The sequence below is a fragment of the Ambystoma mexicanum genome, chromosome 5q (genome assembly GCF_040938575.1).
Source record: "Ambystoma mexicanum isolate Mex_15411 chromosome 5q, UKY_AmexF1_1, whole genome shotgun sequence".
NCBI lineage: Eukaryota > Metazoa > Chordata > Amphibia > Caudata > Ambystomatidae > Ambystoma > Ambystoma mexicanum.
Window position 1 is genome coordinate 884198374 of NC_090933.1, and position 27460 is coordinate 884225833.

At 47.0% G+C, this 27460-nt stretch overlaps 1 protein-coding gene across 1 annotated transcript in view; it reads left to right on the forward strand.

Annotated features, from left to right (window-relative positions):
* LOC138497739 (neural-cadherin-like) overlaps positions 1 to 27460 on the forward strand; it is a 609504-nt gene that overhangs the window by 361742 nt on the left and 220302 nt on the right. Inside the window, exon 13 of the mRNA XM_069621376.1 lies at positions 18809 to 19058. Within this exon, the coding sequence (XP_069477477.1) occupies positions 18809 to 19058 (250 nt within the window). The remainder of the gene's footprint in view (positions 1 to 18808; positions 19059 to 27460) is intronic.

Consider the following 27460-nt stretch of genomic DNA (forward strand, 5'->3'; position numbering starts at 1 on the left):
GGATAAACAAACCTTGTGTATTAGTGCTCATCGCACTAAATGAACAATTAGAGCTGAAAATACAGGGCAGTCTGTGTGTATGATCTGACCGCTTTTTTAATGCTGGTGGACAGGAAGAAGACCCTGTTGTTGTACGTCTCACCTGGTCAATGGACTGTATGTTGTGCCGCGTTTTGCGGTGGCTGCCTAACCACGGCATGTCAAATGAGAGCGTGTGTCCACCACCGTGATGATGCACATCTGTTGCGGCGAACCGGTATGCCGGGTTCGTCATGTCTCAAGTCCACATGGTTGGGATCTGTTCATTTATTATATCTGCATTTCAATGATCAAAGATCCTAAGTTGTAAAGCATTCGTGTGCAGGTAAGGTTATTCCATTCTACAGAAATATTAAGTCCTAGGTTGACTGTATTTAAGCGGAATATGATTTTTTGTTCTGTTCTGTGCAGCTGAGCTGCCAAATTACCGCCTCGTGAGTGCGGTTTTAATATTTATAGAATGAACAGCGGGAGATCTTGGTCTGTGTGGCCCATCTTGGAATAGTGTTCTACCAGAGGTTTGTCACTTACCTTATTTCTGTGTTGGGATATACGCTGTCTGACGGGGCGGATAGGTTTGCATTTTTAGTTTGACAATTCGTGTGGTGCCTAAGCTCCCCCTTTATGTGCCCATGCTCAAAATAATGTGTGGTCTCTGTAAATCTACACGCCCACGCCACACACTTGCCACATTTGTAGTGGCCTATGACAGGGGCGGAGCCCCCGTTGATTTAGAACAGTTTGTTTGTTGTGTGCGCCCATGTATGTATGTACCAGTTTCTGTCTCAAAGTACATTTTTTGTCATATGTGTCACCACGTTCAGTCCGATAAGCAAAGCCATTCAAAAAATTGTTAATAAAAACTGTCATTTGGTTAAACCGCAGGGATCACTTGCTCAAAAACCTATGTTTGCTTTAAAAAAAAAACGTCACTTTTCATTATGGCCTCTAGCTGAGCTATCTGAATGGCTATGAAACAACCGAGACCCAGTACATTACATTCTTTAAAGTAATCATTTTTAGCAACACAGAAAAGCTATATAATGACTATAGTTGTAAATATAGGTCCTACGTCTGCCTAACTCACAAACCGCAGCGTGGCATTATATTTTATCATTTGCTTTTGCACTGTCCATAAAACGGTATATTGACCGGAACTGCGCTGCCTACCGTTCCATATTGATTCACTTTCACACAAAAAACGAAGTTAGTGTGAGTCCTCTTTATGCAAATCTGTCCAGTCTGCACGGTGTTCGGTTGAATTCATTTCGCTTCATGTATCGAGCAGGAATCAATGCACGTGCATCCATTATTGACGTCCCCTGCGTCCGCCGCCGCGCTCTGCGCATTGGCTGCTGTGAGAGCAGGCCAGGCTTCTGCAGCCTGAGTGAATGCGACTCTGCTGTCGCTGAGATAGCAATTTTCTCCACCTTGATTGTGCTGACCAGCGTGGAGCGTGGGCGTCCATAGCAAGAGGCTTCGCTCGAAAATCGCGCAGTGTGGAAACTGCAGAAAAAATCTTAAAACGCGTTTGAAAGAGAGCTGGCTTTCATCCTATGTAGGCAAATGATCAAACATGCACTTGTGCAAATACACAGGGCTTTAAGTGGGCGGGGCTAGCGGGGGCCGAGCTCTAGCAGTTTCCAAAAAGTCTGTCTGAGTCGGGGCCCTGCCAGGGCCCCCTTAAGTACTCTGCTAACCGCAGCCCACCAGACTGCTACACAGCAAGGGTTTTTCTCTAAAGCCTGAAGCTCTCATGTGTAAGAGAGTGCTTCAGGCTTTAGAAAGAAAAAAAGCCTCGCCTTTCGTTTGTCGTGCCTACTCTGCTGCCAGCCACCCCTTTCAACAGTGATGCAGGGGTGATGATCCATGCATCTCTAAAGAAAGTGGTGAGTGACAGGGGGTCGGCAGGGGGTCGGCGACTCAGTGAAAAGCTGAGGCTTCTTTTTGTAAAGCCTGAAGCTCTTGAGCGTTTGAGCCTTTACAAAAAATAGCCTTGCTTTTTGATTGTGCTGTCGACCCCCTGCCTGACACCCCTTAGATTAAAGGTGCAGTCATCATCACCTGCACCCCAGGTAACAGGGTGATGATCCCCCATCTCTAGTGAAAGGGGTGCCTGGGAAGGGGACAGCGCCGCAAGTAAAAGCCAAGGCAACACTTACCTGGCCTGAATGCTGACAGTTAGGCCACAGCCCCGGCCCTTTTGCAAACTCGAGCCGGGGCTCTTACTGGGGCGTGGCCTAACAGGCAGCATTCAGGTGAGGGAAGTGTTGCCTCTTAATTGATGGGCCAACCCCCTGCCAGGCCACGCCCCCGAAGAGCCCCGGCTCGAGTCTGCAGGCCACTTAAGGCACTACAAATATATAAGATTGCCCGTAAACATGGCATTGCCCTTTACCAGCCCACTGAATTAGCACCACTCTAAATCAGGGACGTCATTTAGGGGTCGCCAGACTTCTGAGGTCTCCCTTGCGACCTCTACAAAAAAATTGCAAAAAAAAAAGATTTTTGGGGGGGGGGGGTGTTTAGTATTTTTTTTTTTGTAATGCAAGCTCCTGGGCTGTGGCCAGCACCATGTGGCTCTTTACCTATGGAGTGGCTGGCATTCTTGTTCAGGCCCCTTAAAAAAAAAAAAGACGAAAAATAAGAACTAACACTTTCAGCACTGACTTTACATAAGAAAGAATAGGACTACCAAATGTGCCTCTCTGGAATTCTATAAAATAATTGCTAGAGTCATCAAAGGTTTATTTCAGGCACACTTCAGGGGGTGAGTCACTGATGTAGTCTTTTCTTAAACGCTTCAACTCAGCCTTTCATACTTCTGAGGTCAATAAATGAGTACCAACACAGGTTGGCTGATATTGGGTGTATATTTTATCTATATAACACGTCATTATCATTTGGTCATTTGGTCATGGACCTCTGCTTGCATTCATAGTAATTTGGTAATATGGGCCTATACACACTGATCTTAATGATACATATGGTGATCCATTCTTGTATGAAATGTACATCACATTATAGTGATATTGTTACCATATTTTTTTCGTAGTCTACAGTGCTGTGTGATTCCACTTTCTGTTTTGTCAACAGGTGAAAGGTCGTGTTTCATCGCTTCCCCCGATATCATTTCGGGGTGAGGTCAAATGGCATCACTTCCTGTGATGTCATCAGGGGGTCAAGGGTCGTGTGATGTTACTTCCGCTTCCCCAGGCATTTTGGTGAAATGACATCCCTGCTCTAAATATAACGCTATTGTCACCGCAAAGCGTCCCCCTCAGCCAAGCTGCCCAGTCAGGGCCGGCCTTAAGGGCAGCAGCGCCCTGGGCGCACTGGCGCCCCCCCTCACCCACCGCACCCCCCTGGTTAACAGGGGGTGGGGCCAAGATGGGCAACTTGTTTTTTTTTTAACCTCCTCGCTCCCGCGAGGAGGTTAAATAGGTGCCGTTACCACCCCATTGTCATTGAACGAGCCCGCCATTGCAGGTTCATTCAATGACAATGAGGCACCTGCCACCACGCCAGCTCGGGGGAGCGCTTGAAAGACTCCCCAGAGCTGGCGTGGTGGGGGGCTAATGGCGCCTTTTCTTGTGAAAAGTGTCCACGGCGGAGAGGCGCATTTAAATGCACCCACCGCCGCGGGCACCTTTTACAGTAAAAGGCCGCCTGCTGCGCCTTGTCCCACAATGCCAGCTCGGGGGAGCCCTTGAAAGACTCCCCCTGAGCTGGTGGGGCAGGGCAAAAAGCACCCCGGGCGGTCGCCCGGCTCTGTGCCCGGTATCATTTTGGCAACCTTGCTACCATAGTTAGCAACTGTTTCAGGGCTGCTGGCATTGCAAAATGAGACATTGCAAAAACTCGTGGTCGGGTCGAAGGAGGCTTCTAAAGTGTTAGCCAAGACCCTAAGGCTGCTCTGACCAAGAACCCAAAATTGCTCACTTGTCCCAGCCTCAATACGTTCCTTACTCACCGATCATTTTGAACTTTTATTTTCACGTGCTACTGATTTGATCATGTGTCTCAGCCTATGGTGGTCCTAAATAAGCTTCTGGGCCTCAAAATACTGGGCCTCAAAAGCCCACATTGTTCAGAATGACCTATGCCTATGTAAGTAACTTCCATTTTGAGTCACTCAATTCAAACGCATTTTTTGTGCATAGTCAGAAAACACGACGCCATTTTGGCTCTTGAGAAACTGTTTTGGAGATCGCAGCTCATAGAAAATGCAGGCTATTCAACATGTTCTCAGGGGCTTGCCCATCTGGCCCGCAGCTTGCCGAATTCCCTGCAACCAGTGAGACCTGTGCGAATGTCTCGCTGGGTGTAATGCGAGTCGCCACATCTCCTTTCAACAGTGCCCAGCACAAACACATCTGCTTCCGGGTCAAGGCAGCCATGAAGGAGGGCGATGTGCTGGAGGCACATACTTCAGATGTGTAATGCGTGCCGGTAGAGTGCGGGGATCTGGCCATACAGGGGGCATTCAGGTGGGCGACTAGTGAATCATTAGGGAGCAGGCCAGAATAGTACATTAGGCATTGAGTGCAGCGTGAATGAGTACAAAGAAGGGGCCCATCTTTGATCACACAGGAAACAATTCAGTAATCTGGGAAAGCACCTTCTCTTTAAAGGGACAATTTGGTTAATTGGAATCGGGCAACCAAATTTGGGCAGCATGATGGTCAGGGAACTGAAATCGGGGAAAACATATAAATCCGCTCAGTGCCTCTCTACAGAACTTCAACCAACAGAAAAGGCTTTTTGGTCACATGTCTTTATATCGAAATATTATATAAAGAATGATTATATATCGAAACATTTATACAGACTTTTTTTTATAGAGAATGCACTTAAAAATAAAAATTGGGGGTTTCCCCATACCCCAATTTTCGACCCCTAAAAACTCACCCCAACCGTTTCTCAAAAATACGTAACCCTTTACCCGACCCCTAAATGCATTCTCTATAAAACTTCTCATTAAAAAAATGTCGAGATATAATCAATTCTATATAAAATATTGATATAAAGACTGCATACCAAACCTATCTTCCTGGACAGGCTTTTTTTGCAGATAAAACTTCAAGGTGGCCTCTATTTGCAAAATGCAAAGTCTGTGTGGGGCAGCATCGGAGACATTTGTCCGTAATGGAAAGAGGGCCAGCGCAATGAGAGGTTTAATGCATCAATCAGAGAGAGCTTTGCATTGCATTGGCTCAGCACATTGTACCAATGTAGAGAGCGCGGCTCCAAGGTCATGGGTTCATGACTGTTCCACCTCAGAAGCAGGCAAGAGGAAGAACTCTGGTCTCTCTGGGGGGAGGGGGGGAATCGGTGGGGGGTGCAATGGATTTCCTTGGCAGGCAGATATTGGCTCTTGCTCTAATTGAGACGCGAGCAAAAAAATGCCATTGATCAAAGTGACCTGATGGGGACAAGTTCAATACAAAAAAAATGTGCCTTTGAGCCCTCAGCTGGCAGACGCAGGGAATGTGAACCACAATGATCTGATTGGCCAAGTCATGAGAACTGTCTCAAGCTGAGGCCAGTGAAAATAGAGCTGTGGAGAAGGACATCTGGACAGCTTGCATGGACCGCTCCCTGACACGTTCATTAGATGTGGCAGATGCTTGCAGTATGCCGCGGAAGGTGCAGGTGCAGCAATGTCCGACGGAATGTGGTCCTCTCATTGGCCCCACAGGCCTTAAGATGATGTGGCCATAAGCATATCATGGCTCTTTCCTTTACCCCATAGGATGCCCTCCGTTGAGTAGTAGAAACCGGTGACTCGGTTACCCAAAGCCAAGGATCTCTCTTGCGTGACAGTAACTGCAAAACATATGTCGAGCGGGAAGCCATCAGATTAGTCATCCTTGTCTGGAGCAGACCCGGTGGTAATCATGTTGGAGACAGGACCTAAATCAAAGCCACGCCCATCGTGGAGAGTGACATCTTGAGTGCATTGACTGGTGCCAAGAGGACATTTTAGCTCTTGCAAACCTCCCTCTTTGTCCGGGAATGTTGGTGCACCTTCATCAGCATCACCCCCGAGTAGAGGTCAGACGATCGGACTGATGATTCTGAGGAGGATCTGATATCCAGTCAGCACTGCCCCCAAGTAAATCCTGAGGATGCTGAGTGGCGAGGGTGCTGGGAGACCCACGTTCCTGCGTTCTACCTTCCCGACATCTCTGTGACCGGAGATGTACCTCTTCTCCCCTTTGTGTTTGGCATTGATCATGACTCCTGAGGGCCACCCTTCTGGTGATCATGACTCCTGAGGGCCACCCTTCTGTTGATCATGACTCCTGAGGGCCACCCTTCTGTTGATCATGACTCCCGAGGGCCACCCTTCTGTTGATCATGACTCCCGAGGGCCACCCTTCTGTTGATCATGACTCCTGAGGGCTACCCTTCTGTGGATCATGACTCCCGAGGGCCACCCTTCTGCTGATCATGGCTCCTGAGGGCCACCCTTCTGTGGATCATGACTCCTGAGGGCCACCCTTCTGCTGATCATGGCTCCTGAGGGCCACCCTTCTGTGGATCATGACTCCTGCGGGCCACCCTTCTGTTGATCATGACTCCTGAGGGCCACCCTTCTGCTGATCATGGCTCCTGAGGGCCACCCTTCTGTGGATCATGACTCCTGAGGGCCACCCTTCTGTTGATCATGACTCCTGAGGGCCACCCTTCTGTTGATCATGACTCCTGAGGGCCACCCTTCTGTGGATCATGACTCCCGAGGGCCACCCTTCTGCTGATCATGGCTCCTGAGGGCCACCCTTCTGTGGATCATGACTCCTGCGGGCCACCCTTCTGTTGATCATGACTCCTGAGGGCCACCCTTCAGATGATCATGACTCCTGAGGGCCACCCTTGTGATGATCATGACTCCTGAGGGCCACCCTTGTGATGATCATGACTGCTGAGGGCCACCCTTCTGATCTTGACCCTGGAGAAATCATGTTAAACATTGTATTATTCTTTTCTGACATTTTGCCAATCTCAGCAGGTTCATTGCTGTGTTTGGCCGCAGCACAGGACAACGAACAAGAATCCTTAATGCATTACAAAATGCAATAGTAAAAAAACCTATGGATGGAATTTAGACAAACACTGAATGCCGAGACACCAAAAGGATTATGTAGTTTTAAATATGATCAGAAGAGTTTTGGTTTCTTAAATGAATCTCACTTGCAATGGCAGCTGGAAATTGTTATTGCCTACTTGCCATGCATTGGTAATATGGTAGGGCGGATATACACCGGCCCTGTGGCATGTTCTTAACATGTGCATAGCAAAGTGTCTGGAATCAAGACAAGATTCTCCCGGAGGACTTAAAACAAATATAGGACTCGAAGAGATAGCCCTTGGGCTTCGTGGCACATGGTTGCTTAGAAAGCGCGGTCTTGGACGCCAAAGATTTTTTAAATACATTCTTTAAATGTGTGTTCTTTACATATGAAATGGAGGAGTAATCCATCCACACCCACTGTTGCCAAAAACGAGTGCTGTGAGTGTGACTTGAGGCGGATGGTGTTTTCGAATGGATGAATGAATGCCAGGGCTTTGGCTACAACCACGCCCTCTCCATCCTGGAGCCGCGCAGGCATTGTCGGCCCACATCACAACCACATCACAACCATGTGCCATCAAGACATGTTCAAGCTGGAGTCAATTCTGTGGATTCCTACTGCATCCCTCTGCTTTCTACACCAGCAAATAGAAGGTGGAGTCCATAGGAATTCATTGGAAACGCTGTCTGCCACGCATACATTGCAGGTGGCATTTACTAAATGTTCATTGCAGAGTGCCGAATGGAGGACATTAGCGACCACTACCCATTCCCGTGTCGTTGCTGGCATGCAGATTGCGCAAGTGCAAGCTGTTGAAGAAAGACCCGCGGCTGACATTTATGTGTTAAATTACATTGGTTTGGGTCAAGCTAATGGGCTCCAGTATTTGGGGGAGTTTACTTTGCTGTGATCATGTAACCACTCTGAGAAGGAATACAGCGGCCTTTCTTTTGGTTTTTTGGAGATGCCTTTACTTTAGGGCCCTTTCTGATGGCTTTAGGAATTCGACGTTTAATCAAAACAAAACGTGCAGACCCAAAATAATGGTGGTTCATCAAAATGGGGCTTGTTCATTCTCTGTTTTGAACAAAAAACACCTGCATGGAATAATAAGTGGCTTGATGTTAATGCCTTGGGGATAGGTTCCTTGCCCGTCAATTATAAAACTAAATGGCACCAACTGGACCCAATAGAATCCCGCTTTAAATGGCGCCCTCCTAAATTGTTATGAATGAAGTTCCACTTGTGATTTTGTTGCATCAATTGACTTTTCACTGTTTGTTAGGGGTTGTGTGTGTGTGTGTGTGTGTGTGTGTGTGTGTGTGTGGTTGTGCGCGCGCCTGTGTGTCCCCCACCCTTTCTGTAAATAATCACTGCTGTCTCATTTTCAGTCTTTTATTAGTGCATGGGAAATACTAAATGAATACAAAGTTTCATTTTAAAGTCAGTCTTTCTCGAGGTGACTGTAGCAGACATACGAGGCAATCACAGGCGCATCTGAAGGTGCTCATGGCATATGTTGACAGTACTTAGACGCTAGCCCTTAGATATGGCATGTGTAGTAGGCTTAGCGGTGCATGTGGCATATGATGGCAGCCCCTGCAAGGCGATACTTTGCATATGCCGACTCACCAGTTGTATGTTCGAGAATGTGCTTAGCATGTGATGGCAGCACCCGCACATGTATGATTATTCCAAAGCGTATGGTGACTATGTATGGCATTATTGCGGCATTTGAGGCTGCACTTGGCATATTAGATACAGAACTTATTCGCTTCACCAATTCTTGTTGGATCAAGTAGCAGCAGCATTCCATATACAATTAGGAGCTCACTATTGTTAGTGCAATACCCACGTGCAGTTCTAAACAGCAGGTGTAAGCCTTTTTGAATGCAAATCGATAGGCAGTTTGGGAGGGGTGGGAGGTCTCAACAGGACGAGGTGCTCGCTACCTTTTCTCCAAAGAGTTCCCAATTAAGCATAACATTCCAAAAAGCTGGACTAGATTCTTTGAATTACTATTGGTTATTTAGATGCCAGAATTCAGAACAATGGTTTTAGGTTTCAAAAGAAACCAAAATATAGTAAGAAATAATATATCACCCAGACCGAAATCAGAGTGCAGACAGAGGGCCTCATTATGAGTTTGCCAGTACAGTAACAACGGTACCGGTAAGCTTGCCGGTATCGTTGCACCGTACTGGCAAACTACGAGTTCTGCTCGCGGGTGCCTTCGCGCCCGCCAGGACTGACCTGGCGGGCAGACCGGCACCCGCGAGCAGAGCATGTTGGATGCACCGGCACCATTTATGAATGGTGCCGGTGCATCCGGCTTCCCCATTGAAAATTGAGCCCTGTCGGGCTCAAATGTGAATGGGGAAGAACATTTTCCATCGCCCGGGAATCAGTGATTACCGGGTCCAGCAAAGCCTTAATGACCCGGGAATTGCCCATCCCTGGGTGCTGGAAAAAGGTCTTACCGGCAAGGCTACCGCCAAACTTGAAATGAGGCCCATTGTCTGAAACACTCCTGCTTGGGAAAGTAGGCCTTGAAGGCAAGACTGGGTTAAGCATTTGAGTCTTACTTTAAACATTGCATACTGGGAAATTTCGTGTGAAAGCCAAGAGGAAACCACAAAGGCTGCATTCATTCACACACTACCTGTGGAGAGACTAATAGGGCCTCACTACGAGTTTGGCCGGTGCAGGAAAAAAGTGGGCGATAATTCTGTTACCGCCACTCTTTTTGGCGCCGCCGGAATTACTGCTGTTTCTCCTGCACCTCCAAATTATTATTTTTGCATATTTATATAGAGGAAAAGTGTCGGATTCACCACCATCTTGTTGCTGGAGGTGAATCCTCCATTTTACCTTAATAAATGGACGGATTTGCAGCACTGCAATTGTGCCGGTGGTAAAATGGCCAAAAATCCCCAGGGAATCCTATCGACTCCAGAAATGGGGAATTACTACCACTCGTAATGCCGTGGTAACCCCAACGGAACCAGGTGGCAGTAACGGTAATCAATTTTGGAGGAACTTTGGCTGATTTAATACCGAATTACCACTAAACTAGTAACGAGGCCCTAAATTCTGAGTCCCAAACTCACCCCCTCTGTTTAACCAACGAGGGAGTCCTCTACTTCCGAAGGAGACACTTCAGGTGCAGTTTACTGAAGACATGATCAGATTACAAAGGTCAGCCATGACAGGTAGGGAAAAGTTAAGAAACCCGTCCTTTATGACAATTTTAAGTCTTGCATTTAAGCCAAGCAGAGGACTCCATTTACACTTATTGCGTCTTTCCACCCTCCCAATGTCTCAAATTATAATCAAAATTCAGCGGTTGCTTCAAAAAGGCTCATGTTCGAAGTCCCTGTAATTTAGGTGGAAGAGACGTGTTACGGTGCAAACAGCTCCCCTCTGCGTATTTTCCCTTATTTGCACTTCACAGCCCAAAAGGGAGGTGTAAAGTGGAGGCCAAATCGCCTTCATGCCTCCATTCGGCACTCTGCAATTAACATTTAGTAAATGCCACCTGCAATGTATGCGTGGCAGAGAGCGTTTTCAATGAATCCCTATGGACTCCACCTTCTATTTGCTGGTGTAGAAAGCAGAGGGATGCAGTAGGAATCCACAGAATTGACTCCAGCTTGAACATGTCTTGCTAGGCTAAATGCTTTCGCATTTGTATGGCTCAGAGAGATGCAGCGGAGGCAGAACCGTAAATTACAGTCCGTGGCCCCTCGCTGCTATACAAATGCATGAACATGAGGAGTAACTTAAAATAAATGTATACATATTTTGAAAATGGGTTTGACACATATATTTTATGTTACTCCTTCACAAACATAAACCCCAATATGTCTTGGGCCTATTCCTTCTCGTTTCGAATTTTTGCATTTTGGAATTTTAACACTCCCTTCACCCAGCCCAGGTCACATTTTACGAAGCGCAGATTATTAGTATTTTTATTATTATGATATTTATTGTCCCGGGAGGATAACTCAGTGGCAACATGCTCGCCTTGGAAACAAGACGACACGAAGCAACACAGGTTGGATGCCCGGGTCTGTGCTTAGAAACCTCTGGGTATTAAGCGTGTTATAAATATGCAACTAAGACATATTCCTGTAACAGCGCCTCAATGCCCCCAGGCTGTGTGAGCGCTTTAAAAATGCAAAAATAAATTGAGCGCAGACCTAGCTTCGGGAAGCAGCTGAGCACTGTATAATTGATGGGGGAAAAACACAGTGAGGAAATCAGAGAAAAAGGGAGCAGGGAGTTAACAATAGGGGAGGTCAGACAATTGGCAGCAAGGGATCCACAAGCAACCAAGGGAGGAACCTGTGAGGAGCAGATAGCTGAGTATCCGGTAGGGTGGGGAGTGGAAGGTGTGTGGACCTAGGTGTTAGGGAAGAGCCATTCCTTGAAGAGGAAGATTTTGAGCTCTTCCTGAACCGTAGAAGCAATGGGGCGTGTCTGATGATAATGGGGAGGAGGTTCCAGAGTCTATGGGCATACACAGAGAAGGCATGTCTTCTGGTTCCTTCCTTCCTGCACCGGTGGAGTTCAAGTCTGCACATGTCCTTACTTCTGATGGATTGTAGACCTCTGGAGATCCTGAGTTTCTCCATGAGGTAGCTTGTGGACTTCAGGGTGACAGCCTTATAGATGATGCAGCAGGATTGCTTGCATCGGGAGCCAGTGCAGTTCGATGAGAGTCGCGGGATGTAGTTGAATTTGCAGATTCATTTGATGAGTCGTGCTGCTGCATGCATGCCCCATTTTAGGAGTTACAGTTTAGTTGCCGGAAGACCTTCCAAAAGGGCATTGCCGCCATCCAGGTGGGAGAGGACCAAAGCTTGGACAGATCTGAATTTGTTTTCTGGAATGAAGGACTTGATTTTCTGCAGGAGAAAAAGTTAGTACCACACCGTTTGTGTCTTCCTTGCTATGTGCTGTTTGAACTTGAGGTGTCTATTAATGTTGAACTAAAGGGACTGGGTGCAGGTGGCCAGCTGGGGTATGAAGCTCTTGAAGTTCATTGCAGAGAGCCAAGTCTAGATGTCAGGGTGTCCAGTGTTGTTGGTCAGCAGTAGTAATTCACTCTTGGAGGGGTTGAGCTTCCCTGGAAATCCTCGACTGGATCAATGTGAGGCATGCCTTGAGCTTGTGGATGTCTTTGATGGAATATATCTTGAGGTAAATCTGTGTGTCATCTACATATTGGTGGATGTGGATGCTGTGCAGAGCGAGGAGGGTTCTGAGCGGTTCCATGTAAAGATTGAAGATCACAGTGGATAGGATGGTAGAGTTAGTGATCTGGAGGAAATGAACCAGCTCAGGACAATCTCACTGATTCTCATGTGATGATGTAGATTGTCTCTGAGTGTCGGGTGGTCTACTGTGTCAAATGCTACTGAGAGGTCAAGGAAAACCCGGAGGCAAGGATGGCCATCATCAAGGATTTTAAATCATCGTTGAATACCTTGAAGGTAGTTGTTTCTGTGCTGCATCTGGGCCTGAAGCCAGATTGGTAGGGCAGAAGGAGATTATTGGCTTCGATGTGTTGGAGGAGGTGCTTGGCTACTACTTTCTCAAGGATCTTACCTAGGAATGGAAGATGGGTGATGAGGCAGTAGTTCATGAGGTCACCAGTGTCCAGTGTTGATTTCTTGAGAAACGGGGGGATTTGTCTTTTCTTGAGGGTCGTAGGGAAGGTGCCTTGAGTTATGGAGCTGTTGATGATCGTCGGGTAATGGAGGAGTGCTTCAGCCAGAAGGCTCTTGAGTGCAGAGACAGGCAGGATGTCACCTGCATATGATGTGGCCTTCAGTGATGCTATTGCGGCAGTAAGTTCTTCCATAGTTAGTGTCTTGAAAGCTGTCCAGGTAGTTGTGGTGTGCGAGATGGGATGCTCAGTGTGCTGTCAGTTGTGGTGTTGGTGTCAATATGTTGGCAGATCATGCTGATCTTGTTGACAAAGAAAGAATCAATGCAGTGGAATAGGGGTGGGTAAGGAAGAGGACTGACATAGCCCTTGATGGCTTTGAAGGTTGATCAGTGCATCTTTTTTTAAAAAAAACTGTGCGGCAGTAAATAGGAAAGCAGAGATCCCAACTCAAATCACGCATTCTATTTGGTGGAGGATTGTATATTCAGCCAGTTTTAACAATTGCATAAAGTGGCTACACCTGTGACACATTGTCAAGCACACCCGTTCAATAACAACATCCAAATTACCATTGACGAGGCAGTTCTTTGCTGTTTGTTGGCATGCAGCCATTTTCTGTCGTAAATGGCGAGCAGGGAGAAAGGGAACACTAACAAGAAATTGGCAGGAAGGGGAAGAGTACACTTATAATTAATTGGCAGGCAAGGAGAAGGCACACACTGACATGGAATTGGCAAGGAGGAAAATGCACACTGACAAGGAATTGGCAGGAAGGGAACATGCACACTGACAATGAATTGGCAGGCAGGGAGAAGGCACACACTGACAAGGAAATGGCATGCAGAGAAAAGGCACACTGATAATGAATTGGCAGGCAAGGAGAAGGCACACACTGACAAGGAATTGGCATGCAGAGAAAAGGCACACTGATAATGAATTGGCAGGCAAGGAGAAGGCACACACTGACAAGGAATTGGCATGCAGAGAAAAGGCACACTGATAATGAATTGGCAGGCAAGGAGAAGGCACACACTGACAAGGAATTGGCATGCAGAGAAAAGGCACACTGATAATGAATTGGCAGGCAAGGAGAAGGCACACACTGACAGAATTGGCAGGCAGAGAAAAGGCACACTGATAATGAATTGGCAGGCCGGGAGAAGGCACGCGTGGACAAGGGCATTTTGCTAAAGGCATTCCGCTGGAATTGTTCAAAGAAATGATTGAGCTGTATGCGGATTCAGCAACCAGAGTTAGGTGGGAACTCAGTGGTGAGACTTCAAGAAAATGTTGGTTAAGGAAGGCGGTAAAGCAGGGGTGAACCATCGCCCCTCTACTTTTCAACCTTTTCTTTGATGCCGAGCTGGGTGGCTTCCAATGGGATCATCGGGCGCCCCGACATTAGCAGGCAAGAAGGTTGGAATTCTGTTTTTCGTAGATGATATTGTGCTTATCTCCCGCACCCCAATGGGGTTAATGAAACAGGTCGACAATTTTGTAAACTTCTGTGAGGCAAGAGGCTTAGAAGTAAAGATCGCAAAAACCCAATTTATTCGATGTGGGAAATTGCGGGCCTGTCACTCTGTTATGGCCCTGGATATAGAAGGAGAGATTGTTGAAGAAGTGGACAACTTTGATTATTTGGGCATCAGAATTTCTAATGATGGGAGATGGATCAAACATGTGGCTCGGGCTGATGCAACAAAGGGTAGGAAATGTAATGGCATCTTGCAACTGGTTAATAAAGCAAGATGCAACTCTGTGAAGCCAGCCATAGAGATCCAGAGATCAGAGGTATTATCAGGGCCCTATATGGTGCAGAGATGTGGGGGTACTGCAAACCTGATGCTCTTGTAACCACAGAAAACTACTTTTTAAAGCATCTTCTATGCCTTCCGGGCAGTTCTCCAAATATCCCAGTCCATTTGGAACTGGGCCTCTTTTGTATCAAAAATTGCATTATCATTAAACCTCTATTGCTGTCGATTCGCATCTGATCAGGTGTGGATCATATGAAGTTTAGTGATGCACTAAAAGATCTATTGTCCTATAATAATGTATGCTCGTTTGAATGGTTTAGACATATCAAGTCCCTTGTAACCAAATTAGGCATGGAGGATGTGTGGTCCAATCTGGAGAATATTGATGGAAGGTGCATAACCGCTGTGGTGGACACGTATACTGAGTGTGTCTCGGGCGATTATGCCAAAAGCTGTCTAACCTTAGCTATGGGATATGACTATTCTATATATAAACATTCTTAGAAAAAGCAGAGATATGGTGGAGGGTCAAGAGATCAAATTGTTCCAACAATCTAAGCATCACTTCGATCTGGGGGAAGTAGAGGTATTCAGGTATGCACAATTAAGACACTGGCGATTGGCCCCAGGGAAATAAAAAAGCTGCGACAAGGGAGTTAAGACCCTTTGAAAAATATGTGACGACCAACTCAGGAGGCCAACATATGATAGCAGCACTGTATAGGCTTTTCTCAGACCCCCCAACATGTCCTGAATGGATATACATGACACAATGGGACAAAGACCTGTGGGACCAGATACCTGAGGAGCAATGGCGTAGGTTATGGCAGAATGTACCAAGACTTGCGAGGGCCCTTCAGATCCAGGGAATGTGGATAAAGGTAATGGTACAATGGCACCTAACCCCAGAGAAGTTACATAGGTATAATCCCGCAGTGTCTGGGATCTGTTGGCAGGGTTGTGGAGAACATGGCACCTGGAGGCACATTTGGTGGGACTGCCCGGTTCTTCAACCATTCTGGGCTGAGTCCAACGCAGCTATGAAAGACATTTTTGGCCCCCAAATTAGTAGAAATTACGGCAAGGCCATGTTGGGGATAGAGAGGGGTTGGAGAACCTTCCGAAAAAGGCTCAAAGGAAGGCAAAAATGAATCATAGCATAGCTGCATTGCACGAAAATGGAAAAGGTGGAGGCCCCTACGGAACAGGAGTGGGTCGCAAGGTTATGGCACTATTGGTCCTCATTAGAAGGTTGGCGGAATGGGTTTACCGACACCGGTAAAGGTGCCGGTGCCGGTAAATCCGTTCCGCCCTATTACGAGGTCTCCTCGCGGGACCCGCAATGGGCGCCTGGAAAAACCAGGCGTCCTTACCGGGTCCCGCGAGGGGACCAGGGAGCTAACAACGAGCCCGTCATTAACGTGCCCGTTGTTAGCTCCATCCCCATTCCCATTGAGCCCTATGGGGGCTCGAATGGGAATGGGGATGAACCGGGTCCAGGTTCCTCGGACGGGGAATTACCGGGTCCGCCAAGGTTGCGATGGCCCGGTAATTCCTCATTCGAGGAACCCGGGCCCGGATTGCGGTATGGAGGCAATCATGCCGCTAAAAGCGGCATGGTTACCTCCAACCTTCTAATGAGGCCCATGTATCAATGGAGTGTATTTCTCTGAAAATTCAATAAAAACACAAATGAAAATTCGTACAAAAAAGAGAATTATTTGACTTTGATAGACGACCCCAGTAAAAGGTCCTTGTATGCAAATGTGAGACTTGGTAATTTTCCCCTTGCCACTGTTAAAGCAAGGTGGCACCCAGATTTCTCTCCTATGTGCCCTCACTGTATGAATACTAGGGAGACTGCAACATTTTCTGTTCCATTGTCCCTTATATGATATAATAAGGAAAAAAAATGTAAAACCTTGTAGTTATACTTGAAGAGTGAGGACAATGGACCTTGCTGAACATCTATGCAAACAGGCGATAGCAATTGATGTATTTATTGCTGTATCAAAGCAAAAAAAAGAGGTGATGGCTGGAAGGTTTAGACTGAATCTTATCCACTGGCGTTGCTCTGGGCAACCTTCCAGACCATCGTTCTTCGCCTAGCAGCCATTACAGAAGGGAAAAAACGATATGCAAATCAGGCTTGGCCCCACCCCAAAAAGGGTAGTCCAGCCCGAACTGCTAGGTCACATCCCTTCTGCACGAGACCACAAGCATCCTCAAACATGTTTTGGCTTGTTGGTCCTCATCAGTGCGGAGTAGCTTGGGCCTCTAGGCCGTATCAACATATTTAATATGTGCTTTGTCTAAAAGGGTTGACTTTATGAGACTTTTGCAATAACTTGTCATGTTTTTATGTATTGATTTTTACCTGTGGGATTTTAACAATTTTTATTGAAATGGGTACTTTTGTAACTTGTATGGAAGTCATTTCCAAAGTAAAGTTGAACAACAACACAAGGAATTGCAAGCAGGAACCGGCACACTGAAAGGAATTGGCAGGCAGGGAAAAGGCATAGTGATAATGAATTAGCAGGCAGGAAGAAGGCAAACACTGACAGTGAATTGGCAAACAAGAACAGGCACACTGACAATGAATTGGCAGACAGGGAGAAGGCACACACTGACAAGGAACTGGCAGGCAGAGAAAAGACACAATGATAAGGAATTGGCTGGAAGGAAAATGGCACACTGAACGGGAATTGGCAGGCAGAGAAAAGGCACAATCGTTAGGAATTGGCAGGCCGGGAGACGGCACACACTCACAAGGAATTGCCAGGCATTGAAAATGCCCATTAGTAAAGAAATGGCAGGCAGGCAGAAGACTCACAGACAAGGAATTAGTTGGCAGGGAGAAGGCCCACTTATAAGTCATACTGGTAGCATAATGGCAGGCAGAGTCAAGGTACACTCACAAGTGGCAGGAAGGGAGAAGACACAATGATACGGAGTTGACAGGCAGGAATCAGGGACACCGATAAGGAATTGCCACGAATGGTAGACACATTGATAAGAGATTGTCAAGAAGGGTGACGCACACTGAAAAGGAAATTGCAGTCAATGAGAAAGCACACTGATGAGTAATGGATGTCAGTGACACCGCCACTCCCCCTTCCCCGAAGCGGCAGCATGGTTCATTTTTAACATTCACCTTCAGAAAGACTCTACGTGTCCTTCAAGCATGTTAGGGTTTGAAAACTCTATGGATATAATGCCTTCCGCAGGCCCTGGTCTGCTTAACATCTGGTGTCTACACCGATATTTAGTTGTGGGTACATGCAAAACAACTCACTGAAAGATTCAGCAGTGGAGGGGGGGCAGATGAGGGACAAAACAAAGACAAGAAAACTGCTGCTGCTGCTGCTGCTGCTGCTGCTGCCACCGCCAAAATATATGTATGGAGGCAGTCTGCAAAGAAGGAAACTGTTTCCCTTCCCTGCCCAGAACATCTAAGGACCTGGTGTCATTGTTTCATCCCTGTTCATCACTCTGCAAAGAAGGAAACTGTTTCCCTTCCCTGCCCAGAACATCTAAGGACATGGTGTTATTGTTTCATCCCTGTTCATCAATCTGCAAAGAAGGTAACTGTTTCCCTTCCCTGGCCAGAACACCTAAGGACCTGGTGTTATTGTTTCAACCCTGTTCATCACTCTGCAAAGAAGGTTACTATTTCCCTTCCCTGCCCAGAACATCTAAGGACCTGGTGTTATTGTTTGGTCCCTGTTCATCACTCTGCAAAGAAGGTAGCTGTTTCCCTTCCCTGCCCAGAACGTCTAAGGACCTGGTGTTATTGTTTGGTTCCTGTTCATCACTCTGCAAAGAAGGTAGCTGTTTCCCTTCCCTGCCCAGAACATCTAATGACCTGGTGTTATTGTTTGGTCCCTGTTCATCACTCTGCAAAGAAGGTAGCTGTTTCCTTTCCCTGCCCAGAACATCTAAGGACCTGGTGTAATTGTTTGGTCCCTGTTCATCACTCTGCAAAGAAGGTAACTGTTTCCCTTCCCTGCCCAGAACAGCGAAGGACCTGGTGTTATTGTTTCATCCCTGTTCATCACACCTTGTTAAAGATAGGTAAAGGTTGTTGCCCTGAGTTTACTGGCAGAACAGAGATGCACGTCCTGCATTCAACCTACTAGCACTTGACTTCAAATAAGAACATGTTTGACGTAAGGGGCCCCAAAGCCCCACAAAACCAGCTATGATGATCATCAACCTTTCAATGAACACTTTGTTTTTTGCACCCCCAGATTATCAAGGCCATCTCACCGCTTGGTGACCCAAGAGTCACCTATAACTTGGAAGAGGGCCAGATTCCAGAGACCAACATGCCCGTCCGGTTCTACCTGAAGCCCAACAGAGCCGACGGATCCGCTTCCATCCTTGTCGCAGAGCCACTGGACTTTGAGACCACAAAATTCTTCACGCTGCGAGTGAGGGCGCAAAATGTGGCCTCCGTTCCACTCGCTTCTTTCACCACTGTCTACATCAATATAACAGGTAGGAATCCACAAACCCGGCTGTCCATACAGACCATAGTAATTGTCTTAACATATATCCTTGTCAACATACCGCCATTGAAATGAATACGGGACATCAAAACTATTAACTTTTATAATTGTCCACATGTATGTGAAGGAAACAATATCTACTTTGCCAATTAAAAAAAAATGAATTCATGAGTTAGCAAATGTGCCCCCATGTTTAAATCAAGTACACCAGTTAGTATCGAAGTGTGATTTCTATGTGGGGTTTGTTCTAGCAAAGACCACACTTAGGGACTGCACCCCAAGGCATCCGACTTGTTCGAGAGGTATAGCATTGACATGAATGCATTGAATGCCAAGAGGTGCTTGCATGGGGTGGGCGTTGCATGTGGCATTTTGCACCCATTTTCCAATGACATCAACAGGAGTCTCTGTAGCGTAGCGAGGTTCCTCACAATCTGCCAGTGGTGGTATAACCATCATAGTCCATGAGTTACAATGCCTTGGAGAGGCCCACCTATTACCTTGCCTAGATATGTTGACTTGGTCTGGTTGTACATGGAGCAGTATTGTTCCCGCTGCCATTTTCTGCAGAAGGGAATTGCCTGCAAGGGTGCAGAGGATGGAGCGTGGATCTGTCTGGCTTGAGCAGGGGTGCAGCAGACAGTTTTAGAAGCATAGGTGAGCGTAGCGGTTTGTCTGAGCGAGATGGGCTGATTGGCGGAGCAGACTCAACTCTGGCCATACCAAGGAAGGCAATGCTTGCTTTCTCCTGCTCTCTTGCCTTCTGGGTGGTGTATGCCGTGTGGAAAGCTGTGAGTTTGCTCCCACTGCTTGCTTTTGTGAGCTGTATAGGTTAGGTCGCCTATGTGGGTGCATTTGTGTGGAAAGCGGTCTTGCCTTGAGCGGTCTTGCCTTGACCTGTGCAGGTCTTTTTGGAATTGGTGTGATGTGGGAGTACTTCCTGTTGCCACTTAACGAGCTTGGCGGTGGTGCTGAGGCCCCACCTGCATGGGCCTCTTGCCCATTTGAGGATGACTTTCTCTTGCCCATTTGAGGATGACTATCAGGGAAGCCCCGCAGATCTTTCTGGGCAGTCCAAAGGTCTGGGCAACGCTTCTAAGCATCCTAGGGGAAGTTTTAGAAGTCGTGGGATCCGTTTTTGGAGAAGTTATAGGTAAACATGGAATTTCTCCTGGTCACTAAAGTCTTTCTCTATATTGTTCACACTCTTTTATATAATTGTCCTGCTGATCATTGTGTTAAGATCACTGCCTGTTTGGTCATTACTTAATTCTTTGTGTCCTATCCCCTTTTCATTGCCCAAGTTATATAGCTACCTGCACTCTTCCCCACTCACCCGCACCATCGCTCCACTTTTCTCCCTTGTCCCTCCTTCCTCTTCCCCCGCTCCTCCCTATGCCCTCTCCAGTCTCCTCCTTCCGCCCATCTCTGAATTGCTCACCACATTTACTCCTGGCAGCGCACTCCTTGCCACACTTCCTCCGGGCTCTCCATTCCACCCGCCATGCTGCACTGCCGCATCCTACATTGTGCGGACCACATCATTGCACATGCCACCCAGCATGCCCTACCCATTTGAATTTCAGGTGTCATCCCTTTTTTTCTTTTATGTGGAATGTGACGCTGCCTGGGGCACGCCATACATGTACACACCTTTCTCCCTCACGTGCCCTTCCTTCTTTTCCAAATGCGGGAGGCACCATTGTAACCTCCAGACCTCTTGCCCCATTTGCCACCTCCCCCACCTCCCCCTCCTCCCTCTTCTCACATTCCCCGACACCCTCGATCTCCATACCTTTGTGCTATTCATATGACAAAGATATGTGCAGTGTGAAAGTAGTTCCCACGATTTGTATTTGTAGATGTAAACAAGCACGTGGAGATTTGGGGCGTTGCAACCTCTGATTATCTTTGGTCTAATGCTCCCTGCACTGCTGGAGTGGGCGGAGCCCACAATGATTTCTTATAGGAATTCAGGACGAACATAGACGCCCTTAGCACTGGTTGAAGAGGAACCCAATGCATACACTGTCCCTTGTTACGTTTTCGTTCATTCGTGGAAGCGTTGTTTCATCGAATGTTCATTTCCAGGGTTGATTCCAAAGCCAAATATGTTCCCCCAAATGCAGCACCTATTGTGATGTATCAACAAGTGAGCACATTTGTGATTGGTGCATGTGCACATCCGGTAAAAGCAAAATGCAGATGCGATCATGATATCATCCAGCAAAGATGCCAGATCCGAGCAATGGCTGCTCCTACGGGAAACAGAACACATGGGCCCATCAGCAAATTCTCCAGTACCGGACGCAAGTAATGTCCATGAGTAGTGCAACTCCAAGGTCAGGGGTCTCCAAAGCAGCCAAACCCATAGCCCCTGTGCTGCATGTACGCTATGTAAGTAGGAGGCGGGACGGATCGAGAGGATCTTCAGACCCACCCTGCCCCCAGCATGGCTTCTCATTAAACGATGCATGGACTTCAGGATCCGTAAAGCAATCCAGCGCCAGGTACCAGCATCTATCAGATGAATAAGGTGGCTTCACATTACTTGCTGCCTGATGCATTCTAAAGCACATTTTCTTAAGAAACATTAGTTACATCTAGCCTATTCTGGCCAACAAACGGGTCCATACTAGAATTATTGTCTGGATCTTGGGGTGTTAGACCAGTCAGAGCCTCCACATGTCTGTAGATCGGAAGCTTTCTACAAAAGATTTGATTTATGTATTCAGCACCCGCAGGGGTATTAGAAGTTTTCATAAAAAAGATGCCATGATGAAGGGCTCAATATCTGTCAAGTAACACCTCATGCTAGTGCCCATTGGCCAAAGTCCTTAGAGTGACTCTTTGAGAATAGTTTGAAAATCCTTAAAAACAAATATTGCAGCTAACCACAAGTTGCATCTCTACAGACCTCTGTTGTATCGTTTGTACTCCATACAGGATTAATACATGGTATCCTGATTCTAATATGTGCTGCCCTTTGGTACTTGCAGACCGTATTCATATGTTTGTAGCCAGTGGTAGAAGGGTACCGGAAAAAGTAGTGGAACTGTGGTCTCAGCTGGGAAGAGGGTAGGGGGGAAGTATATTGCAACAACTGACATGTTACAGCTGAGGGCATTGCAATAGTCTAAGGGCCCGATTCATGGAAAAGTGTGCATTTCTCCCACAATTGTCGCGCGCCAAGAATGACGCTGCGCGAGCCTGCACACAGAATAAAAAATGCGCGCCTTGCGTATTCATGGAATTTACTGCGCAAAGTAACCGTATTCGCAAGTCTCGCCCGGAACGCCCCCAACACGCCACCATGCAAAGCATAAACAGCTAGAACATGCTCTCTCAGGTGCGAATACATCTCGTGGACTCTGTGCAGGGTCCCCCGTAATTGTTGCTAGCACCCCGACAACATGCGTATGTTACTTTGTAACTCGGGTTAAACTCTGAATTTCTGCGTGCAAACCCTGTAAACTTTTCCTGCACTCTGCTAGACTGCATACGCTTACCCCTGAGTTAGATCGGAACCCAGGTTGCGTACACGTACCCCTAAATCCAACATGCAGACCCAGCTCTGTGCTGCGATTCCTATACGCAAGTGTCTTTACGCCTGCCTTCGGGTGGCGTAGTGATCAAGGGTTTTTTGTGGCCATTTCTAGTCCGAGAAGCTGCACGGGTGGTTTTATGAATACGTCTCGTTTGGTGCAATTGTGGGTGTTCAAGGGACTGCCTGTGGGCTGTCTCTCGTAATGCCCACTTTTTTGCATGTTCTTCCCCATTTTGTGTGTTCTGCCCCCTTACCAGCCCTCTGCGCAAGCGGCACCCACGCTGTGCGTGGTGTCTCATGCAATGCACTCGATGGCTCGCAGAGATGTGCAGAGCCTGCGCGAACACCATGTTAGTCCTGGAAAAGGCATGCGCATTCGATTCCATGAATCGCCGAACAGGATTTTGCACGCAGTTTGGCGCACAAGTTCCCTATTTCACGCTCAAATAATTCCATGAATCAGGCTCTAAGTGACTAGTCACTAAGGGTCCTATTAATACTTTACACTTGCATAGGCACATGAATGGACACATCCTCAATATAGAACGGTGAATATGGACGTAAAAACTAGAGGAATGGCAAACAGAAAAAAATGAAAGTAGTGGAACACTGCTGCTGACCGTTCCTGCTCACTTTGATCACTATTTCTAGCTGGTGCCTTACTAAGAGACTCTTGGGCCACAGTGGCTCCTTATCGCTTGGATTCTTAAGATTGAAGTTGTATGTTTATGTTTGGTTCCCTTTTAGTAATATTTGAGGGCAGCCACCGTCTCTATTTTCTAAAGCTATTGCATTGGCAAGACCCATCATACCCAGAGCATGGGGAAAACCCTGACCCTCCTAGACACGGACAGTGGCTTCAGGAGGCGCTCACTTAATGAATGCACTTCAGGGAGCTTGATTTCTAAATGGAATGTTAGCACCCAATGTTATAGGAAGCAATGGGAGTGTTCTTGGATTTTATTTGATCAGACAGCTTTGATTATATTTTATAACACCTGACCATTCTATAGAGTGACTCCTTAGCTGTATTTAAAAGCCCTTACACCAGCAGGACAAAAGTTATTAACATTAATCTACATTTGTAATCTCAGCCACCACGTGGTGTTCGTTTTGCTGCAATATACCCTCCTACAGCTCAGCGAGCCACTGCCCACACATGTATTCCTTTTACCCATCGTCGATATGCCCAAAGTCAAACTAACTGCACCTCTTACTCTTTCCAGAGCGTTGTGCTAGATGCAAAGTAGACTGCCTATGTGTATGATTTGACCATGACGAAAACGTTGCATGGTGTACTGTCCTGAATGCCATCCTATAGGTCCCCATGCGCTTCCAACCCAGAGCATTGGGCATGTACAACCTTGAAAAAAGGGAGCAGCCTTGAGCTGGGTTCAAACCTCTCTGCCAGCGCTTTACATGGATTTATGTTTTGCCAGCGTCGTCAATGGAAAAGTGGACTACTGTAAATGTGTTTCATAAACCAAATAATAACCGGGGTCTCATTCATTCTACCACTGGATTTGAATCACTCCGCCAGTATTCAACTGTTTGGTTCCCAATTTAACCTGTGATTGTCTGTGTGATGTGTTGTCTCAGGGGGAGGTGTTCTTGCAATGATGCCTTTTCTCACATGCTGGTGCAATATTGAATGGCGCTCCATGCTTATATGACTACGTGTATTAACCACTTGCAAAATGCATGGTATTGCATTGTGATTGTGTGGCTTCTGTCCGCTGTGACAGGAAGGCCTGCCACAAATAGCCACACTGAAAAACAGTCCAAGGGTGTTCATTGTAGGCTCTTACATAAATACAATGGCTGTTAGGGCTTAGAAAAGGGATCTTTGAGCCTACCATGTTCTTTTGGATGTTTTGGCATTAGGGGCATCCCTCTCTCCCTCTCTCTCTCTCAACTACTTCAGCCTTCTCCTCCTCCCTAGCCCAATCATCCATAACGGGGATGTTAGTTGTATCGACAGGTGACCCCTACTGTCTACGATACTCCTTTCCAGCTAGAAAGGTTGTCTCGAAGACTGTGACTAGCTACCTCCCTAGGGGTCTTCTAGTCATCCCCGACCTAGCCCCGCTTAGTATTCTAAGGGTATTAAGGATGGTGTCTCCTTCGATGCTGTTTCGCCAACTCGTTGGTCACACCCTTTCTCACCTGACCCTTTTTTTCCCTGGGTTCCAAGATATTCTATTCCCACCACATCACAATCTCTCACTCCTCCTTTCCACCTCCACCCTTTCATCTTATGTCTTCTCTTACTTCTGATCTTACTGCCAATCTTAGCTCCAACTATCTCTCTATGTCTATCCCCGCTGTTATCTTCTCTGCCCTCTTCCTCCCACTCTAATGCCTTGTCCCTTGCTATTCCTCAGTGGAATCTCTCTCTGCTCCTACCACTTCTCCTATTCTCCCATCCCTGCTGCTTTTACTGCTCTCCCTCTACTACTATTCCTACTCTGTTATTAACCCTATCCCTCTGCTACCTGTCGTCCCTCTAGTCGTCTTCTTCATGGCCGTTACAACTACTCTTACTACCGTTCACTCGCTCCTCTGCTTCTATCCACTATCTCTATACCCAAATACTACTACCTCCGGCTCTACTACCACTACCACTCTGCTACTCCTACTCTACCTCTATTCCTCACACTATCCACTCTCACACACAAACACGCCACAGACCTCCTCTCTTCAATAGCCCCCGCACTCCTGTCGCTCTCGCCTCCTCTGGTCTCTTATATGTCCTCCACCACCTCCTGTCCTCACCCAACTAACCCACACTAAGCCACTCACACACACTTACCTAACTACCCCACCACCACCCAGGATTGGCTACTTACCCTATCTAATACCTTACCTTCCTTGAGGGCATGTGTCATGGGAAGGGCAAAGGGAAGGCTTAAAATGGCTTTTCTGTCTAGTCCAGCCCAGTTTCCAACTTGGGCCATGTACTGGTCCAGAGGGAGCCCTTGTTCCCAATATTTAAGGCGCTTAATATATTCTCTGGTGGGCTAGTGGTACCTGCTTTAGGGAGGCCGCTGTAAGGGCCTTTAATCATTAATTTAAATCCCTGGTGGTTTAGTCATTTTTGTATATGTGGGATCCAACTGGCACTGCCATTTGGAGCCACACTCTCCTCCTGCTGCAGCGGCCATGCTGTCCCGCCTCCTGCATCACAGGATTTTGCCTCCTCTCCCAACTGGTCATGTTCACGTCTTGCCGCGACGTCCCATGGCTGTTCTTCGTGCCGGGCTGCTGCAGCGTTTCGTCCTGCTGCTACCTGGTTTGTGGCGGGGTCCGCCAATGCCCCGCCGCTAACATTCCAGGTAAGGATTGCCCGGGAGAGGGCCAGCCCTTACGCAGACACCTTGGGAGGGCGTAGGAGTGCGGGCGCCCTCCTTCTGACAATAGGCCTGGTCACACCTCTTACCTCTTGGACCCTGTGAATTCTGCCATGTAGGCACTGACTGTTATCCCTGGCACATAGAGACGTACTGGGCTGTGTTTAAGCTTATATGCCCTTGCTCAAACGAAATAACCAGAACATTGTCCGTGTAAAGGATAGACACTAGACTTTGAAAACAGGGAGCAGCCCTTTAATTTAAGACTTAACTTTGCTGCCAGTGTGGTACACCCCTTTTAAATGTAAACTGTTATTATGAAACTGCCTAAAACTAAACCACTGTTTGAATGAAATGTTGGGTGTTGTTTTTGAAATAGACTAGCTGAGTAAAATAAAAGAAAGATATAATGTAAGGTGTCCATTACAGTGATGCACTAAAAGGGAGCAACCATGAGAGCTGGAATTGAACCTCCCCACCAGTGCTCTACTTAACATGCCTGCTTTATATTTTTCTGAATGCAAAGTGACCCCCATTGCTTGCGACAACCCTGTGAAAATCAGAGACCAATAGCCCTCCCCCTGAGTGCTTGGGCTAGGCCGCGCATTGCTCTTCTGCCCCTCCCTCACAGTAACGCCATCAAGGTGGACAGCGTTTTAATGAGGTTGGTAGCTACACACAATGTTTCCAGTGATTGAAGTGAGAGGTCAAGATGAAATATGTTAACATTGGTTTAATACAACTGGAACCAACTGGTGTTTGTATACTTTCAATACTGCTCGTGAAAATGTATCTTAGCCAAAAGGAAATTAAAAGCCCAAAGCAAAAAATCCTACCTCCAAATAAAATATAGCCTAGCCACATCTGTTCATAGAAACTCAGTTAGGAACACAGAAGTGACCCACCTCCGATGGTAGTGCGGGCCGAGCACAAAGCTTCCCTTCCAAAGGGTTGGCCTGGTTGTTGATCAGAATTCAGATTGCTAAAGCAATCCTGCATCGTCTGTGGGGCTTGCAGTTCCATATCTTTTTGAAGACAAAATGTCCATGTCGTCGTCTTCTCATTGGTCCTCTGGGTGAGCTAGATAACGGGCTGTTGATGGTAAACCCAGAAATCAGAATGTTCGCAGGTGCAATGGAATATGTGGTTCCAGAAGAGTTACAATCGAACTCCCCCTACCCCCCAACATTATTCTGTTTCTTCTGCAAGCCCCAAAATGCTTTTAGAGAGAAGTGTACCGAGGGCTGAGGCTGCTGCTGCTGCTGAAACAAGGCACAGTGCAGAGGCGTTAGCATCAGGTCTGCGCTAGTGCTAATGCGGGCTTAACAAGAAACACGCTTGGGCCTCTTGTTGATTGGCTGGAATTCAAGACGCCTCCACTTTGGTTCTGGAGATTAGTGGATGCTGAGATGATTTTACCCATCAGTGACTATAGACATGGCTTTGAGTTTCTTTCTTCAGTGAAAAGAGAGATTATTTTTCACAGGAGAAAAG